Source organism: Crocuta crocuta, unplaced genomic scaffold, assembly GCF_008692635.1.
Source record: "Crocuta crocuta isolate KB4526 unplaced genomic scaffold, BGI_CrCroc_1.0 scaffold73, whole genome shotgun sequence".
In the NCBI taxonomy this organism is placed as follows: Eukaryota; Metazoa; Chordata; class Mammalia; order Carnivora; family Hyaenidae; genus Crocuta; species Crocuta crocuta.
In genome coordinates, this window is record NW_027529443.1 from 5,678,385 (window position 1) to 5,692,096 (window position 13,712).

At 44.3% G+C, this 13,712-nt stretch overlaps 1 protein-coding gene across 1 annotated transcript in view; it reads left to right on the forward strand.

The window, feature by feature from the left end:
• The first annotated feature begins 10,726 nt into the window (after positions 1 to 10,726).
• The window catches only part of USP31 (ubiquitin specific peptidase 31), a 63,500-nt gene continuing 60,514 nt past the window's right edge, over positions 10,727 to 13,712 (forward strand). The window contains exons 1-2 of the mRNA XM_077760562.1: positions 10,727 to 10,786; positions 10,829 to 11,113. Of these exons, the coding sequence (XP_077616688.1) occupies positions 10,727 to 10,786; positions 10,829 to 11,113 (345 nt within the window). The remainder of the gene's footprint in view (positions 10,787 to 10,828; positions 11,114 to 13,712) is intronic.

Here is a 13,712-nt window from a genome sequence, read left to right on the forward strand (position 1 = left end):
AAAAGCATTGACTTTTCCTGCTAGCCTGGGGTGGGAAGACCTTTGGTTCTCTTGGGTTTCTAGCTTGATGGCTGCACATCTTGGAACTTGTTAACCTACATAATCATGTGAACCAATTACTTATAATAAATCTCTCTTTCTGTCTTTTGTTTCCCACAATCTCTGCCTCAACCTGTCTCTTGTTCTCTCTTTATATATATGCGTGTATGTATATATACACACATGTCCTATTGGTTATGTTTCTCTGGAGAACCTGATTACTACAAAGGGTTACTTAATAGCAACATGACTTATCCCTGGGTGATGTTAACCTTGATCAAGGTTAACCTTGGTTAAGGTAGTGGCTGTCAGGTCTCTCCTCTGCAAAGTTAATAATTTTCTCTTTCCACACTTTGTTCGTTGGCAATGAGTCACTAAGTCTAGCCCACATTCAAAGAATAAATGTATTTTCAAATTTCATATTACTGTAACAAGAAGATAATCAGTGTTGCTATATATAGAGGGCAAATGTAAAAATGAATAGAGAAAAACAAAACAATGTAATTAAAATCTACTTAGATAATTTGTTTGGTTACCCAATTATAAGTTACAAATTACCCCACAACCTAATGGGTTAAAACAACACAATAATTTATTTTGTCCATGAGTCTGCAGCCTGGGCAGGGCTTGGCAGGAAAGACTTGTCTCTGCTGTATAGGCATCACTCGAAGGATTACCCACTTCCAGGATTGCACACTTACATGGCTGGCAGGTTGGTGCTGGTTGTCAGCTGGAGCTCAGCCAGGGCTTGGGGCCCAGGACTTTGGGATTGGTTCCATGTGGGCCTCTCAGTGTAGCCTGGGCTTCTTCACAGCATGGGTTCCAACAGTGAATATCCCAAGAGAGAGCCAGAGAGACAAGATGTATATTGTGCTTTATGATCAGGCCTCAGAAGTCACCTAGTGTCACTGCTGAATTCTGCTAGTCAAGATAGTCATAGGGGCGCCTGGGTGGCTTAGTCGGTTAAGCATCCAACTTTCGCTTGGGTCATGATCTTGCAGTTCGTGGGTTCGAGCCCCGCGTCGGGCTCTGTGCTGACTGCCAGCTCAGAGCCTGGAGCCTATTTCAGAGTCTGTGACTCCCTCTCTCTCTGACCCTCCCCTGCTCACGCTGTCTCTCTCTCTCTCCTAGGAAAAAAAAAAAAAGATAGTCATAAATGCCCACCAAATTTCCAAAGGGAGGCGGCACAGATTCTACCTCTCACTGGGGAGTGGCAAGGTTCTCAAAGAGCATGAGGGATATAAATTACAAACTATCCCAAGTCACTAAGTCATGCCCACATTCAAGGAATAAATATATTTTCAAAGTTCATAATGTTTCTTCACTGTAGCAAGAAGATAATCAGTGTTGCCAACTTAAGGTTCTTGACTGGAGTCCTGTTCCGTTGGTGTTTAAAGAGAGAGGTGCCTCAGTGGCTCAGTCGATTAAGCATTTGACTTCAGCTCAGGTCAAGATCTTGGGGTTTGTGGGTTTGAGCTCTGCATTGAGCTCTGTGCTGATGGAGTGGAGCCTGCTTGGGAATCTCTCTCTGACTCTCTGCCCCTCCTGCATCTCTCTCTCTTTTCTCTCTAATAAATAAACTTTAAGAAAGAGGGATAAAGAGAGAGATTAGTAAGTGTCAGAGCAGTTTTTAAGACATACTAGCACTATGCTGAGACTTCTTTTATTTTTATTTATTTTTGAGAGACACAGCATGAGCAGGGGAGGGGAAGAGAGGGAGGGAGACACAGAATCTGAAGCAGACTCCAGGCTCAACTTACTCTCTAGTTCTGGTAGTTGGGCAGCACAGAACCCAATGCGGGGCTTGAACCCATGGACAGGGAGATCATGACCTGTGCCAAAGTCGGACGCTTAATCGACTGAGCCACGCAGGCACCCTGAGACTTTTCCTTTTAAAAGGAAATAAATGAAAAGGACATATTTTGTTTTATCATGTATTTCTGAGTCTGTAGAGCTACCTTGAACTTGAGTTTCCTTAACATACCAAACCTTTCCATGTCACTGCATCATTGCACATGTGATTCTTTCTTCTTGGGGTTCCCTTACTCATCCTCTGCCTAGAAAATTCATTTTCACTCTTTCAAACCCAGCTTATTCTCTGAGACAAAAATAACAACATTTCGTTTGTTCTAGCCCTTATTTATCCCTTGCATTACAGTTTCTCTGAGACCTGTTTGGCTTCCCACGTTCACTCACTAGATTTTGAATTCCTAAAGCATAAGAACCACATGTAATTTATAATTATACATTTTTGTCCATTTTACCTCTTCTTGCAACGCCCTATCCCCACACTGTATTTCCTATCTGGCCAACTCCTGTCCATCCTTAAAAACCCGGTCTGACTAACACTTTCTAAATGAAGTGCTTGTTATCTCCTCCCAATTGAACTATTGACTTCATCTTATGTAATCTCACAGGATCTCATAGGCATCTCTAGGACAATGTCTGGGTGTTAGAGTGCAATTCTTTAGATGGGATGCCAATCATTCTGGGCTGGAAAGAAGTTAAATCATCCTTGTCCTAGACCAGTTCCCCAGCATCAGAGCCTGAGATGAGAATTTGTGTGAAGTGATTTATTCAGGAAGAGCTTTTAGAAGAAACTTGAGAGGTGAGGGGAGCAGGTCATGGAAAAGGAAGAAGTCAAGGAAGGATGGGATCAGGGGCAAGGTCCCAGAAAGAGTGTCTTTAGCCTAATCTTATAAGGAGTTCTGGAATATTCCACCTCACAACTTGTTATGACTGGAGGCAGGGGAGCTGGCTTCCACACTCCCACACCCAACTGTCATTGGCTAAAGGCCATTCCAGAAAACATAAACCCTAGGTACTTCCAGCTTTCTGTGTGAGCACACAAGCCAGTGGCAGTAGCCCAACAGCAGGTGCCAGAAGACAGTCACAGCTGCAGCCATTTGAAGTAAAACACACAGCTGGGGATGGGCACACAGAAAAGGGAAAAGGATCCCACAGGTTCTGGGTAGGGCATCAGCAGTGTCGGCTACAATCTTGGATCTTAGTGAACGTCCTTGGTGAGAAGAAATGCGAAGGGAGCAGGGGAGGCCATCACCACACCAATGATGACAGAATTACAAATTGAGAAATAGATTTAACTTGCTTCCATGGCCCTGAGCTAAAAATGAAAATAAAACATAAGATAACTCTTTGTAGGGTTGCAAAACTGGAAAACATGGGTGATTTTCTAGCAAGATGAAATGACTGAAATTAATTCAAAAAGAGAAAGAAAATTTAGACAGACCAATATTCGTGGATGAAAATTACAAAATATTTCAAAGAACTGCTTGCCGTACCAGAACTAGAGAGTAAATTAAGTGAATTTTATAACCCTTTGAAAACACGTCGTTTAAACAGGTCCAGACCTAAAGATAAGAGGGACACTTCCCAGTTGTGTTTAAAGAGCTGGTAAAATGGAAACCTGACAAGGATGCTGAGCATACACATGGCCTGCAAGCTGGCTTTCTTATAAAAACAGATATAAAATTCTGTATGGAATGTTAGCAAGCAGACAAAGCAATACACTTGATGCTACCAATATGGCGCACTACAGGAATAGGTTACAGTGGACATTTGCCATTTCTGGCCCCCCAGCATTCCGTGGTGCTCCTTTTGGAGGGAATCTCAAGATAGAGGGGAGGCAGTTCAGTCTCCCATGAGGGAAGCTATAAGGCAATAATGTCCTTTCCCTATGTCTCAGCAGCTCCTGACCAGGACTAGGATCTAGCCCAACCAATGGATGCTTCCACTTTGGGATTAGCATTTTGAAGGCATGATAGCAAAAGTTCAAGGACAATCAGATATTATTCAAGATTATTCAGAGTGGCTATGGCAGAACCAAGAGTCCAGCAGTGTGGCTGCCACTGTCAAATGGTGGTGCCAGTTTTGGTGGCAGTAGCATGTCCAGCATCATCGGTGGTACCATCTTAAGTAGCATTTTCTGAAGCAGGTCCCTGGCTATCTACTTTCTTTGATCTCCCCTGTCTGATTCTGAAGCTTTTCTTACTGTTCTATGAGCTGCTTTAATATCCACCCTTCCAAGAAACTCTTTTTCTGCTTAAATTAGCTAAAAGTAGTTTATGTTTTTGGTTACTCAAAACCTATGGTGGATATACAAGTCAAAGGTCAAACAAACAAAACAAAACAGAAACAAAAACAAAAACAAATGCTCATTACTGTTGATGCCCAGAGGGCATTTGATAAAATTCAAGATCCATTTTTAATAATAACACTTTCTGAAGAAGGAAGAAATGGATACCACTTTAATGCAATAAATAATATATATCTCAAACCAACAAGCAAGCATTACCCTTAATGGTGAAGCACTGGAAGCCTTGCTGTTCATGTCGGGAACAATGCAGGCTTTCCCACTCTCATTAATATTACCTTACAGAATTCTGGATGGGCAATTAGACAAGAAAAGCATCAAGATAAGATACAAATATTATAAAAGAAGAGGCCAAGTTATTATCTCCTGCATTGATATGAATTCCTGAAAAACCCAAGAACATCAACAGAAAATTATGAGAAAGAACTAAAGTAAATCAAGGTGGCTGGTTAAAAAAATAACTTTGTCCTGGGGTGCCTGGGTGGCTCAGTCGGCTGAACTTCTGACCTCTTGATTTCGGCCTGTCGTGATCTCAGGGTCGTGAGACTGAACCCCACACTAGGCTCGAAGCTGAGCTTGAAGCTTGTTGGAGATTCTCTCTCTCCCTTTCTCCCTCTCCTCCTCTTCCCCTCTCCCTGCTCAGATGCTCTTTCTCTCAAAAAACAAAAACAAAAACAAAAAACCTTGGGGGCGCCTGGGTGGCTCAGTTGGTTAGCGTCTGACTTTGGCTCAGTCATGATCTCACAGTTCATAAGTTGAAGCCCCACATCAGGCTATCAGCGCAGAGCCTGCCTTGGATCCTCTGTCACCTTCTCTTTCTGCCCCTCCGCTGATCTTGCACACTCGCTCGCCCACCCTCTCTCTCTTTCAAAAATAAATAAACATTAAAAAAAATTAAAATAGGGATGCCTGGGTGGCTCAGTAGGTTAAGCTTCTGACTTCAGCTCAGGTCATGATCTCCAGGTTTGTGAATTTGAGCCCTGCATTGGGTTCTGTGCTGACAGCTCAGAGCCTGGAGCCTGCTTTAAATTCTGTGGTTCTTCTTTCTCTCTCTGCCCCTCCATCACTTGTGTTCGCTCTCTTTCTCTCAAAAATAAATAAAACTTAAAAAACTTTAAAACAAAAAACCAAAAACTTTTGTCCTAGAGACAAACAATAGAAAATATAATGGCATAAAAATATCCCATTTATAATAACAACAGAGAGGAATAAACTCATTAATGTTACACAGACCTATGAAGGAAACTACTATTTTGAGAGACATTAAAAGTCCTTGTATAATTTTTTAAAACATACTTTATTCTCAGATAAGAAAGTAAATATTGTGATGATGTCAACTTTCTTTAAATTAACTCCCCCAAAGGATTAAATGCATCTGAGAGAAAAAGCTATCAGCCAATAAATACTGAGAGGTATGATCCTACCAAACATGGCAATATATTCTAAACCCATCTTACAGAGACACATCAATGAAATAGAACAGAATTTTTCAGAACTTAAATGTATGTGGAGTTTAATATATGATAAAAAGTGACATTATAAAACAGTGGGAAAAGGTTAGATGATTTTTTTAAATGGTGCTGAGATAGCTGGCTAGCCATATAGGGTGGGGGAAAAGGCCAGACTCCTACCTCATGTCTCACACAAAAATAAATTTCAAATGGAGCTAACATTACAAGTAAAACAAAGGAAAAAATAGAAAGCATAATAGCACTAAGTGAAAACATAGTAAGCATTCTTATGATTTTGGAGTGGGGAAAGGCTGTTTTCTTAATCACGTATACAAAAAAAATCAGAAACTTTTATGAAAAAAACTGATCGACCTGACCATATAAAATAACTAAAATTTTTTATTTGATATCAAAACATTATAAATGTGGTGAAAAGTAAATAACTAAGTGGTATAGACCAAGGAATAATGTAATTCATATGCCCAGTGCTTTTATTAGCAGACATTTATAAAAGGAACACATCAAAGAAGAAATGAACAAATGATATGAACAGGTAAATCACACCAGTAAAAGTGCCAATTGCTAAAAAAAAAAAAAAAAAAAGGCATTACTTAGTCATTTTCTTGATTGCAAGTAAGAGAAACTGACACGGGTTAGTTTCAGCAGTAAAGGAATTTATAGGAAGCCTATCAGGTTGGCTCACACAATAAACAGAGCCAGAGAAACAGGCTTGGGCAGAAAGGTAGGCAGGCAGACACCAGTAAGAACTTGCCTCTGGAGCAGCAGTTGGACCCTCACTGCCACCACTGCTGGCACTACCACCGCTGGATCCTCTGCTGAATACAGAGCCACCAGATTCACTAATTTGCTATATTGTCTCCAACTAACTTTATACTGATACTTCCAGAGCTAAGGTCCAGGTGGGAGCATCTGATTGCCCTTGCTTTAGGTCACCTTCCTGGGCTCGGGCAACCTGCTCCCAAGCTCCTGCCTGTTTTTCACAGTGGCAGCTTGAACTGTCCTAATTTGGGATCTTTTCCAAATAGGAAGTCTGTTTATCTATTTTTTTTAACGTTTGTTTGTTTGTTTAGAGAGAGTGTGAGCAGGGGAAGAGGAGGAGGAGGAAGAGAGAGAGAGAAAGAGAGAGAGAATATCCCAAGCAGGCTCTGTGATGTGAGTGTAGAACCCGATGCAGGGCTTGAACTCATAAACTGTGAGATCAAACTTGAGCCGAAATCAAGAGTCTGTTGCTTAACTGACTGAGCCACCCAGGCATCCCAGAAGTCTGTTTACCATTTTTTTTTTTTTTTTGAGAGACAGAGAGACAGAATGTGATCAAGGAGGGTACAGAGACAGAGGAAAACACAGAATCCGAAGCAGGCTCCAGGCTCTGAGTTGTCAGCACAGAGCCCAATGTGGGGCTTGAACTTACAGACTGCAAGATCATGACCTGAGCTGAAGTCAGACGCTCAACTGACTAAGCCACCCAGGCATCCCAGAAGTCTGTTTGGATGCTAGGTAGCTGAAAAAATAGCACGAATGTTCTACTTCACTCCTACAAATACGAGCACATTAACAGGACATCTTCTGTTCATCGAATTTGCCAGTGTAAAAAAGACGGAAAAACTCAGCTCTGTCTTGGGATTGGAAAATGTGTGCTACCCGTTCATTGCTGGCAGGATAAAATCTTTCTGGAGGTCAGCTTGACAATAGGTGTTGAAATATGAGATGTGCTTACCCTTTGATGCTACCTATCAGTATACGGAGATGTTTGCAGAGATGGGCCAAGTTTGGATCATGATGGGATTCACTGCACTGCTTTTTCTAATTTGTGTTTCCCTGGCTCAGTGGGGGTAGCCAGTGGGTACAGAGGGGGACAGTGGAAGATTTAGTATAGAATGTTATGTTGTTTGGTGTGGGTCTTTAAAAAAAGACCATCTGCATGCTCCAATTAGGAATTATTTTCCAACCGTGTTCTGGCCAAGCTGGGGTAGGTTGGCTTTGGGGCTCTGTGGGGACCAGTAAACCTATAATGGTGGGAGAGGCCAGATTGGGAAGGGGGTTATGTGTCCCACTAAAGAGTTTAGATATATTGCTGCCAAATAATCAGTATGCTATTATAATGGCTACCTTACTAAGTATCCAATAATGAATAAGATGAGCCTCTCCTGGGTGGAAGCCTACACTCCAGGCAGGTGACAGGTTGTAAGCTGACCTCTACTGCGGTAACATTACTGTCATGACTGAGAGGTGCCAGGAGAGCCTGCAGAAGGAACAGCGACAGGTTAGCTAAGTGAAGAGGCTCAAGGAAAGGTGTTTGGAACAGAGGGAACAGCTTGAGACAAGGCCCTCATGTCTTCCCACCCGCCTGAGGGTGCAGAAGGAAGACCATGACGTTCTGGGGGGCAACTGCAGCACGAGAAAGAGAGAACTGCATTTTAGTGGACTCCAGTGGAAACCACCCTCAAGTTCACAGCTGAACGACACTGATTACATTGTGGGTTTCACTACATGCTGGCAGGAAAAGGTGGAAGTGGCATCCAGGCTAGGGGAGGGGGTGATGTTCAATGGGGGTAGCCCGAGCTTGCCCCTGTCTGGTGGTGCTAAGCCAAGGAAGTCAGATCTGGTGATGGGCTCAGCCCTAATTGCTTTGAAGCACACAATGAAATGGCATTCCATGTGGCTTGCTTGGGCTGGAGAGGAGGGCCTGGGCAATGGGGTCATTTTCAGGCTAAGGCTCCAGTATAAAGAGAAACAGCGTGGTCAACTTCCACTGGTCCTTGACTTTCAGGTTAATAAATTTAAAAAAGTAGGATTTGTTAGCACCTGCTGTCTGCCAGCCATGTGTGACAGTAAAACAAAAGAATGATGACCTGGAAAGCAGTCAGCTGGACAGTCACGCGGACAAGGCCTTTTGGTAGATAAGGTCAAGGATTATTTACAGCAGTTAGGAGAAAGCCCGATGTGGACCACTTCCAGATCTATCTTGGGTCTGAATACCTAGCCCTGATTAAAGACACTCAGGGTCTTAATTTGGGTTGTTCTTAGACCAGAGCCTGAGACAAAGACCTGGGTATAGGTAGTGTATTTGGGAGGTGATCCTGAAGCCAGAGTGAGTGAGGAAGTAGAGTAGGAAGAGGAAGACAGGGAAACTGAGAAATCCAAGAAAGTGTGCCTTATTGAACTGATCATGGTATGCAACTGGGGTTCCATTCCTTTGCGGACTCTCTGAAGAACCCTGTTAGGTGCACCTTAGAGTTGTCTCTCCAAAGGCTGAGATGCCTGGGAGCTTATCCAGTGACTGGTATTTCTCACCGGTTGAAGGTTGTCCCCGTTGGGAGAGGAAGATTTGTTAATTCAAACTCCCCTCTGGTGAGGGTTCTTTGGCTTTGGCAGGCAGAAAAGCAAAGAGGTAAACAGGAGGCATTTGAAGTGGGGGATCATCACAGTGCAGTGGTTTACACAGATTGTAGCAGTGGCTGAAATTGGAGATGAGCTCAGGGCCTAAGATGTGGGACCGAAAAGCTTTTGCTATGCTCAGTTTCTTTCTAAAGCAGTTTATTCATTCAACCAAACATTTGTTAGAACCATGGTCAATGCTGGACATCTATGGTCAGCAAAAACAGATCTAGTCTCTGCCTTAAGAGCTGATAGTCTTTGCAGGATTTTCAGCATGCAGGATGGTGCTATGAACATCTAAGTCCGAAATGGAGAAGTGCTATTAAAAAAAAATAGAGGCAGCATGAGAAAACTAATTGAGGGCTAACTTCTAAGTCAGTTTGACACTTAGGGAGACCATAGCTCTAAGACCCTTCCTACTGCTAAAAACAAGCTAGCAAGCAAGGAAACTAACTTATAACACATTGGCTGGGTATTGTGATAAAGTGTTGTCCAACTGCTTGAAATTCCACTAAAAGGTATTCTTTCCTTTTGTCCCTGCCTCACCCATGAGTTGCATATTTGAAAGAAACTCAAACACATCTGCAAAGGTCAAGGGCCATTGCATTCAAACTTCAGCATGAATGATCAGATTGCTTTTTTCCTGGTGTTCAGACGAGCTCCGGATGTGGTGAAGAATGGATATTTGAGTAAGAGGTGGGAATGTATGTGATCTGGAGGCTAGTGCAGAGCACCCTGGGGGGTGTCACCATAAAGTCCCTGTTTACTTGGTGTGGGATGCTCTGGCAAAAGCCATTTACTCGGAAATGTGGTATAAGGTGGGATTTATGTTTTCAAAAGGAGAAGGGCTCTCCCTTCCCTGATTTCTCTCTTATGTAGTAAACAGGACTCAGGCTAAAGGTTAGAGCAGCAGCCACCCTCCTTGAAATATGTCGACTTGTAGTTGGTCAGAGTCCCCACCATTCCTTATATTTTCCCCAACACTGAGAGCCAAGTCACTTGAAGTATTGTTAATTGGTCGATATGATGATTGAAACACCAAGATTCTTTGCTATAACCCATCTTAGTCCCTATGATTATGTGTGGGCCTGTGAACTTTTGTTTAGAGGTCAAGTCTAGAGGCTTTGAAACAAGCTTGGGTTTGAAATGGATAACATAGTACCAATCTCAAAGACGTTGAAATGAAAATTAAAGGAAATACTGCATGCTTAACACAATGCTTGAAACATAGCAGCTACTATCAGCATCTGTGAGTGGAAAGTGCAAGAGGGCAGGCAGAAACTGTGTTAATGTCATACTTTGTCATATTCCCAGCGCTTACAGTGTCTGGTGTATGTTGAGTGAATGAATGAAGGTAGAGCTCAGCGGGGTTTTAAAGGCAGGTCTGCAAAGGAAGGTAATTCTGAGTATACAGTTTCACTGCGACCACAACGTGCCACCTGGAAGACAAGCCTGTTGGGGCGTGCCAGACTCGGTGATGGCGTTCGAGTAGGCACGCAGGCGGTCCGGGTCCCTCGGGAGCCGGGCAGGGCTGGTTTGCTCAGGACTGTTCAGGGCCATGTCCGTCACTCCTTCCACTGTCTGGTAAGGGGCGGCAACCTGATCTCCGCACTTTCTCAAGGCCTCCGCCATCAGATCAGAAGACCTAGACCCGCCCCTGGGGTCCATCCCCGGGCGCGAGCCCAGCGCTGTCCACCTCGCTGGGACCGTGCCCACATTAGACATGGCCTCTCTCGGACTTCACAGAGCGGAACCGCCCCGGAGCCGGGAGTCATCTCGTCTGGCTGGAGGGGCACCTCCATTCCCACAGTAAACATGGGAGCAGCGCCGGCTTCAGCGCCGGGCGGGCGGCGCCGGGAGGCGGGTCACNAACCACGGCAACACGTGCTTCATGAACGCCACGCTGCAGTGTCTCAGCAACACCGAGCTCTTCGCCGAGTACCTGGCGCTCGGCCAGTACCGGGCGGGGCGGCCCGAGCCCTCGCCTGACCCCGAGCAGCCCGTGGGCCGCGGCGCGCAGGGCCAGGGCGAGGTCACCGAGCAGCTGGCGCACCTGGTGCGGGCCCTCTGGACCCTGGAGTACACCCCGCAGCACAGCCGCGACTTCAAGGTGAGCCCCGCCGCGTCCCCACCCCCAGGGGGGCCCTGCACCCCGCGTCCCTGGGGCACCCGGCTCTTCCACTCCTCCTTTCCTGGCGGCGCGGCGGGCCAACCAGCGCACTGGTCTAAAGAGGTGTGGGCCCCAAGTCTAGGGCCGATGCCACTGTTTGTAAGGGAGACTCACCCAGTCATTCTTAAGGGTTTACTACGTGCCTGGCCCTGTGATGGGCACTGGAGGGACATGGCAATGAGCAAGACCGCCTGCCTTCATGGAACTTACATTCTTGGGGGTGGGAGTGTGAGCCTGGGTTCAAATCCTCGCTCTGCCACTTATTAGCATCGTGGCCTCAGGCAAGTTTCTCAACCTCTCTGTGCCAGCCTCCTCATCTGGTACCTACCTCATAGGTGGTTGTGAGCTGCAGACAGGTTGATATGTTGGGTTGAACCCTATGAAATTACGCATTTTTGACCGTTTTTTGACTTACTGATTGGCACTTCTATAGGGTTGAACCTGGTATGTAAATCGCTTCCATTGTGCATAGTACCGTGCGTATCTGCTGCGTTTATTTTTATCATTACAGACTTCAATAAGGTAAGCCGGTCCTATCACAGAGCGGTTTGAAGGAAGTAAAACTTGGTGATGTGATTCATGTGCTGGCAGGCTACTTGAAATGGGGAGGGGGCAGGGTTAGGGTGACGCTCTTGGAGGAGGTGACGCTTGTACTGGGACTTGAGTAACCAGGGAGAGCCAGCCTTGAGGAGCTCAGGGGGAACTGCTTCCCGAGCATAGAGAAAGTGTGATCGCCTGAGAGCTTGGTGCACTTGAGGAAGTGTAGCTCTGGGATCAGCAAACTCTTTCCATCAAGGGCCATGTAGTAAATGGTCAAGATGCAAAATCGAGGCTCTTATGTAGGTACTAAAAGAAAACAAGAAAAATTTTCACAAAGTTTTCATTGACCGGAATAAAAATATTGGGAGTGAATACCATATTTTGTAATACAGGTCTACTAATGAGAGGAATGTTTACCTTAATTGGAGTTCAAAATTAATGTTCCCTGTCATCAAATTGATCACAAATATTTAGCTCTACAAACTGTTCTTAGCTCACAGGCCATACGAAACCAGCAGTGGGCTAGATACGGCCCTGGGGTCCCTGTGGCCGACTGCTGGTGGGGCTGGAGGGGTAGTGAGCTCCGTTGAGAGCTGAGTGGTGGTTGTGTAGGGCCATGAAGGCTGTACTAAGGAAATGGGCCCTTGTTTTGAGTGAAAAAGAGGGGAAGATGATTTGAGATTGTGTGAGGGATACTTGGACGTGGGACATGGATATGGTAATTAAATAGAATGAAATCACAGAGAGTTAATTCCTTTTCCATTCTGTCTGTCCTTATTATGCCCAAGAGAAGGTCTCAGCTTGGTGGTAGCCTGACTTCAACACCTCATGCTCACTCCCCTGCCTTTTTTATTTATTTATATTTAACAGAACGAGCTCTAAGTTTAGAGGCCTTGGCAGGCAGCAGCAGCTAGGGTTTAATAAGGTTATGTTTTCATTGTGTTTGTTTTTACATTTGTCTTCTATTTGTGGCAAATGGTAGTGGTTTTCCATTGGTGCTGTGAAGTGTCTTCCTAAAATTTATTTAAGTAAAAATAAATGATTTGGTTAAAGTATAAAATAGTAATCTGAGGATTCAGCACTTGATTGAGGACCTACTTTGTGGAGGAACAATACTGCCATAGCATACCCCTCCCCTTTTAATACATGTTATTTATATTTATGTTCTTTTTTCTTTTTTTAAAATGTTTATTTTTGAAAGAGAGAGAGAGCATGAGTGAGCGGGGCAGGGACAGACAGAGGGAGACAGAGGATGTGAAGTGGGTTCCGTGCTGATAGCAGCAAGCCTGATGTGGGGCTTGAACTCACAAACTGTGAGATCATGACCTGAGCTGAAGTTAGACGCTCAACTGACTGAGCCACCCAGGTGTCCCTGTTCTGTTTTTCTTTAAAAAAAAATTTTTTTTAATGTTTTATTTATTTCTGAGAGAGAGAGTGTGTGTGTGTGAGCAGGGGAAGGTCAGAGAGAGAGAGGGAGACACAGAATCCGAAGCAGGCTCCAGGCTCTGAGCTAGCTGTCAGCACAGAGCCCAACGCGGGGCTTGAACCCACGAACTGTGAGATCATGACCTGAGCCGAAGTCGGACACCTAACCAACTGAGCCACCCAGGTGCCCTCTGTTTTTCTTAGAAAGAAAAAATGATTGCTGTTTGATCTTGAAAATATGAATGGAAATACTTGACTGGGATAGGGACTGGAAAAAAATGAGATCGGTGTCAGAGATCTCAAAGTAAAAAAGTAGGAGAGAATAGCAATCAACCAGCTACTGTAAGTCTTTTTTCTTCTCTTTTTTTCTCTTTGCTTATAGTTGCCTGTCGGTAGCCACAGCAAGTTGCAAACTTTTCAAGGTCAGAACCCAGTGTTTTAAATTTGGTTTTCTACTCTTTTCAAAATATAAAAATCAATTCTTACAGCATTTTTGTATGTGAACATTTCCATTGCTTGTTAAAAGGTTGTCTTCTTTTTTTTAATCCATTAAAAAGCTGTGAACAGAAATGGG